Here is a 7,059-nt window from a genome sequence, read left to right as displayed (position 1 = left end):
TAGGCCTTTAATTTTAAGATAGGTTCTGTACTTCGAAGTAACCTAGAACTCTGACATTTTAGGCATATTCCACCATATCTGATTCACATTAATTATTTTAATTATTTAAAATTTTTTCCATATGGTTATTGGTTTTGTTTTGTTTTTTTGAGACAGGGTTTCTCTGTATAGTCCTGGCTATCCTGGAACTCACTTTGCTGACCAGGCTGGCCTCGAACTCAGAAATCCGCCTGCCTCTGCCTCCCGAGTGCTGGGATTAATGGTTATTGTTATAATTTCTTTATTCACAAGTTTATTCCTATATACCTTTTATCCCAGCATTCAAAAAGCAGATGCAAGTAATTGAAGGCCAGTCTGGTCTATAAAAGTTCCAGGACAGCCAGGGTCACACACACACACACACACACATATATATATACAGAGAGAGAGAGAGAGAGAGAGAGAGAGAGAGAGAGAGAGACTGTCTCAAACAACAAAATAAAGTATTTTTTAACTTCATTTTAAAAAAAATGTGCATTGGTATTTTGTCTGCATGTACATCCACGTGAGGGTGTCGAGTCCCCTGGAGAAGCAGCCAGTGCTCTTAACCACTGAGCCATTTCTCCCCCCACACGCTGATAAAAAGATTTAAATCTCAATTTTGCATGAAAATAACCTGTAGATACTTAAAAAAGCCAAAACCAAATCAGCCATCAGGATGGAGAATAAATTTTTACCTTTGTGAAAATAGAAATGTTTTTATAATCCCAGTATTTGAAAGAATCGGACATAATTAATAAATGATGAACTATTCCTTGTAGAGACTCTTGTGCACTATGTGAATACAACACCTGTCAATTAAAGCTGACTGGCCTGCAGCTGAGGCAGAAAACAGAAGGTGGGACATCTGACAGGAGGAGGATTGTAGGATAGAGCCAGGTGTGGGAGGATTGGCCTCCAGAAAACCCTAAGGAGCAGAAGCTTGGGGACCTGAGGAAAGGTAGCCTGCTACATGGCAGACTTAGATCAGAATGGGTTATGAATTGATGAGCTTGTCAAAAAACAAGCCAAAGCTTATGGCCGAGATGTTTGCACATACATTTTGAGGGTCAAGAGTTGTTATTCTGGGAGCTTAGGCCCATCACAACTCCTACTGCAATCAACATGGCTTACCTGCCGAGTGGGAATCATCCTTCTTGGTCTTCACATCTTTTTCTTCTGAGTCTTCACTATAAGGCAAAGGAAAAAGAAAATGCTTAAAAGTCTTAGACAAAGACTGAATGATCATGTGCATGGTGGCTACACTTGTAACCCCAGCATAAGGGTGCTCAGACAGGAGGATGACACCAGCTCAGACCCACGCTGGGCTACAGAGTATTTTAGGCCAGCTATACTAAAAACAGGACCCTACACTGGGTATAGTGGTGCATGCCTTTTTCTCAGCACTTAGGAGGTAGAGACAGATTTCTGTGCATTCAATGATAGCCAAGTATAGAAACAAAGACTTTGACTTTTAAAAGTTAAAACCTTGTCTTGAGGGGGAAGAAAAAAATGCAGAATTAAAAAGTACACTGACAAGTACCCCTTTCACATCACGGCATCAAACAGGTGCCGAGGAATGGAACTGCTTCAGTATTATTGTACCTTACAGGGATGCTAGAATAAGTGTAATTTTACTCCTCATGGCAAAACAAACTAAGTCCCAACAATGAAAGAAAGCTTACAAATCTAACTTATGAGGAAGTGTACAATTTTCTCATTATTTCAATGAACAAGTCAAGAAAATGCTTTATTTTTAAATAGAAATGAATAGAAAACAAAGCATTGGTTTGTAGGTTAAAGATCAACCTAAAGGCTAGCCTGAGCTACTGCCTGGCTCCTGACCAAAAACTAACCAACAAAACAACAAAACAAAGAAAAAACTCAGGCCAGATATAATGACAAACTGTAAATGTTTCATATTTAGAAGAAACAAACAAACTTTTAAGAGTAGGGGGTGTGTTAACAATGTGGAGTAGGGGTGGTATCAGGACTCAGGAGGCAGAGGCAAGCAGATCTTTGTGAGTTCAAGGCCAGTTTGGTCTGCAGAGTGAGTTCCAGGACAGCCAAGGCTACAAAGAGAAACCCTGTCTTGAAAAACAAAAACAGGGGCTGGCGAGATGGCTCAGTGAGTAAGAGCACCCGACTGCTCTTCTGACGGTCCAGAGTTCAAATCCCAGCAACCACATGGTGGCTCACAACCATCCGCAACAAGATCTGACTCCCTCTTCTGGTGTGTCTGAAGACAGCTACAGTGTACTTACATATAATAAATAAATAAATCTTTAAAAAAAAAAAAAAGAAAAACAAACTGAGTAAGAGCGATTTTCTTAAAATTACATTTCTGAAATTCTCTGCTAAAAACATTAGAAGTTAGATATATAAAAAACAAAAACTACTCAGTAAATGAATATTCAGTGATTTTAATATTCAAAGACTTTTCTTTTTTCTTTTTTTTGGTTTTTCCGAGACAGGGTTTCTCTGTATAGCCCTGGCTGTCCTGGAACTCACTTTGTAGACTCATTTTGTTTTAAAATATTTCATGTATATGTGGTGTTTTGCCTACATGTGTAAAGTATGCCTAATGCCCACAGAGACCAGAAGATGACATTAGATCCCCTGAATCTAGGCTTGCAGACAGGTGTGGAGTTTGAGTTCCCCCAGGGATAGTTTCAAAGTCTGCTGTTCTAATTCCTTGGTAACCCCCTGCTTCAATTAATGAACTCTCAACCTTATAGATGCATGATAAGAACTAAATGATATATAAAACGCAATACAGCCTGACACTAATATTCTTCTACTCCACCCACATTTTAAAGTATTACACTCTGAAAAGTGTTTGTGCACATTGAAAACCAGGAGGAAAATCTAATCATCCTGCTCTTAATGAATTTTACAGTTAAATTGCAATCTGTGTGAACATATTTATTTGTAAAAGTAAGGGAACAGAGGTGTGGAGCACATGTAAGGACCAGGCTCCATTGTTAATACTACAGTAAGAGGAAAAAAAAAAATTAAGGAAAAGCAACTGTCAAAAATGATTATATGAGGGCTGGCAAGATGGCTCAGTGGTTAAGAGTGCCGACTGCTCTTCTGAAGGTCCCGAGTTCAAATCCCAGCAACCACATGGTGGCTCACAACCATTGGTAACAAAATCTGATGCCCTCTTCTGGAGTGTCTGAAGACAGCCACAGTGTACTGACATATAAGAAAATAAATAAATAAATAGTTAAAAAAAAAAGTTAATCCCAGCACTCGGGAGGCAGAGGCAGGCGGATTTCTGACTTTGAGGGCAGCCTGGTCTACAGAGTGAGTTCCAGGACAGCCGGGGCTACACAGAGAAACCGTCTCGAAAAAGACAAAACAAAACAAAGTACAATTCAACAGGATATACAAAACTTAGAACTGCATACTCTTTAGTTATGATTCTACTGTTGATCTAACTGACGAGGACACCAATGAAATGTCAACACCAACCTTAGATAACAAATCAGAACTGAAAACTTTCTTTTGGCTCATGCTCCCAAGTTCCAGCAAGAAGCATTCTTGGAGCTCACTGCTGATCAATAGCTGAGACCAAATTGCTTCTGGGGAAGAGGCTGACCTCCACACCTGAAGCACAGCCTCTATGTGAAACAGACTGCACGCAGAAGGCTCACCCTTTTGGAGCTCATAGACTGTCTTTACTTCAGACAGTGTAAGTGGGAAGATACCAACAATGAGGCCTCCTACCTGTCTTCTTGTGAATTTTTTCCAGATCGCCTCTTATTTTTAGCCTCTCGGGGAGATGACCGAATCTTCTTAGCAGGAGGGCCTGAATCTCTTCCATAATCTTCATCTAAACAAGAAAAAATTTCAAATTCAGTTAATTGTGTTTACATACTGATATCACACATTACTCCTTATGCTTTTAAAATTCCCCCATAGTTCTTCTAATTAAAGGGGAAGGGGGATGTGGGGAGATAGTTTAGTGGTTAAGAGCACATATGCTGTTCTTCCAGAAGACCTAGGTTTGATTCTCAGCACCACACACTAGATCCAGAGGACCTGATGATGTCCTCTCTTCTGGCCTCTGCAGGCATCAAACATACATGTAGGCAAAACACACAAACAAAAAGTATTTTTAAAAAATTGGGGCCAGGCCGGGCGTGGCGGCGCACTCCTTTAATCCCAGCACTCGGGAGGCAGAGGCAGGTGAATTTCTGAATTCGAGGCCAGCCTGGTCTACAGAGTGAGTTCCAGGACAGCCAGGGCTACACAGAGAAACTCTATCTCTAAACAAACAAACAAACACCCCCCCCCAAAAAAAAAAACCAAAAAAACAAAAAAATTGGGGCCAGGAGCATTTATTATCTAACATGCAAAAGGCTGAGTTCTATTTCTATTACCATAAAAATAAATAATTTAAAAAGAGAAAGCAAGATGGGTCAGCAATGAATGGCATTTGACTGTGCAAGCCTAAAACCTGACTTAGACCCCCCCAGAAGCCATGGTACAACACCACATTCCCAAAGGTTTTCCTGACTTAAGCATATGCAGCACAAACAAGCAACACACAAGTAAAAAGAAGTAAAATCCACACCCCAGTCTCACCTATTTTAATTCCATGTTACATAGTGACTAGTCCTTCTATAAGACCCCTCAACTATCTACACCATAACTGTTAGAACACTCCCATTTAGTTGAGGATTTCCCCATGTTTTAATAACTTCATACTCATTTGAAAATTATAGCAATATGGTTTTATCATAACCATCCTAGAATGTAAGAATCTAAAATTTCACAATCATTTTCCCCCCAGGGTTTCTCTCTGTGTAGCACTGGTCATCCTCGAATTCAGAGATCCGCCTGCTTCTGCCTGAACTGCTGGGATTAAAGGTGTGTGCCACAATGTCTGGCTTAAATTCTACACTCTTAATACAATATTCACAATATTGTAATCAAGTAAATTACTCTTACTGAAGTATTAAATATATCACATACTCTGCATGTTTCTAACTTTAGGAAAACACACTATAATTTCAAAAGCTTCCTAAGAAAGCCTCCCCTAGCTGCTGATTACTCTCAAAGCTGCTGCTCCATTTCCACAAGTCATGGCGAGAAATGAGAAAGAGGTTGGCACTTCAGCAATTCTTAAATTGCCGCATTCATTATAAATTCTGAAACAGAATTTAGCCATTTTTAGAAGTTAATTCTAACCATTAATAGCAATACTTATTTTAATTATGTGTGTGCAGGGTGTATTCTGTTATGCGTACATGAGCACAGGAAATTGACCTGAACTCAGGCCCTCTGCTTTTTAAAAATAACTTTAAAAGAGAGGAGGAGAAAATCCGCCCTAAGTGAGATGAGAGGGGAGCTTAAAATTCTACAGGACGACCCATAGCCATATTAAAAAAAAAACAAACCAAGAAACAAATTACCACAACAAAACAACCAAACATTTATTTTTATGTGTATGGCTATGTATGCCTGACAGGTCATATGTGTAGAAGACAGACGACTACTTGTAGAAGTCAGTTCTTTCCTTCCACTGTGAATTTTCTGGGGAGTACTTCAGTTGTCAGGCTGGGCACCAAGCACCTTTGCCTGCTGAGCCATACTGCAGTTCAATTACATTTTTAAAAGATGATGGAAGTTGAGAAGAAAAAGATCAAAAGAGCTATATATACCCCAACTAAGGGACCTTAAATTAAGTATCAACTCTACTTCAGTTTCCTTAAGTGTAAAATGACACAAGAGATCCCACAACAGCAATGCTCTTAAAAAAATAATTAGGGCTGGACATGGTGGCGCATGCCTTTAATCCCAGCACTCGGGAGGCAGAGACAGGTGGACCTCTGTGAGATCCAGGCCAGCCTGGTCTCCAGAGTGAGTTCCAGGATAGCCAGGGCATAGAGAAATCTTGTCAACCCGCTCCCACCCCCAACCAAAACCTTACTAAACATAAACATTTAGAACAATTTCTGGTATGTTTCAGAAACAGAATTATGTAGCAAGTTTTTAATTCTTCTGTACATCTTGCAAGGGGTACACTATCTTTATAAAGTAAATTTAAGATCGCTGGTTCATCTTCCAGATGACCAGGGTTTAATTCCCAGTTTAGCTAGCAGTGGGTATTTTACATATAAAAACCTGCATCAGTTACTGGACATTTAACCTTTGGATCCTAAAACCAGATTTAAAAAAAAAAAAAAAATCAGGTGTTTATTTCAATGATTTACAAGAAAAAGCTACAGGCCAGGCATAGTGGAACACACCTGCAATCCAGCAATTCTGAGGTTTGAGTTCAAGGACTGCCTAGGTCACATAGCAGACCTTATCTCAAAGAAAAATGGCCAAGTCCATCATTTGTTTTCTTTGACACACTCCTGAGTAATTTTAAACAATAGAGACTACTAAAAGCATGGCATAAAGCATATAAGCCTTGTAGAAACACATAGAAACAAAACATACCTGCATCATCTGATTCCTGAAACTGAGAGTAATCGACAACCTTCCTATTTCTGCAGAAAGAGACAAATTCAGATTATTAAAAAGAAAAAAGTTCGGCTTCTAAGACACCAGAATACACATTTTAGTTTTATAAACATAATAGTTCTCAGGCCAGGTGTAATAGTGTATGCCTTTAATTCAGTTCTTGGGAGAAAGGTGGGTAGACCCTGACTCAAAGACAACCGACTTAGACTCACCCCAGCGACAACTTAAACACTGTTCTTCTTAAGCCTTGCATTCCCCATCTCCCCAAAACAGACCAGGCCAGGCAAGTTCCCCATGCGCATTCATTATACACAGACTATTACAGTCACAGGCTAAAGTTTTAAGTATTATTTTACTATCCCATTCTCATATATTATGTAGACATGACTGTCCCCTGACTCAGATTCTCTTTCCTCTGCCTCCCCAGTGCTAGATTAAAGGTATGAGCTACACTGCATGGCTGTTATTTTACTCTTACTGTTATACATACAAACACTTACATGTGAAAAAACAAGATTACTGCTAGGCAAAAAAAAAAAAAAAAAAAAAAAAAAAAAAAAA

General features: G+C 39.3%; 1 protein-coding gene across 2 annotated transcripts in view; it reads right to left on the bottom strand.

The window, feature by feature from the left end:
* Nucks1 (nuclear casein kinase and cyclin dependent kinase substrate 1) overlaps positions 1–7,059 on the bottom strand; it is an 18,715-nt gene that overhangs the window by 6,014 nt on the left and 5,642 nt on the right. For both annotated transcript variants that reach the window (XM_021166964.2, XM_021166955.2), the window contains exons 2-4: positions 6,475–6,524; positions 3,751–3,856; positions 1,153–1,208 (exon numbers count right to left, since the gene is read on the bottom strand). In XM_021166964.2, the coding sequence (XP_021022623.1) occupies positions 1,153–1,208; positions 3,751–3,856; positions 6,475–6,524 (212 nt within the window). The remainder of the gene's footprint in view (positions 1–1,152; positions 1,209–3,750; positions 3,857–6,474; positions 6,525–7,059) is intronic.

The sequence above is a fragment of the Mus caroli genome, chromosome 1, assembly GCF_900094665.2.
Source record: "Mus caroli chromosome 1, CAROLI_EIJ_v1.1, whole genome shotgun sequence".
Classification (NCBI taxonomy): domain Eukaryota; kingdom Metazoa; phylum Chordata; class Mammalia; order Rodentia; family Muridae; genus Mus; species Mus caroli.
Note: the sequence above shows the minus strand (reverse complement) of the source record. Positions and strands in the feature narration are given on the sequence as shown.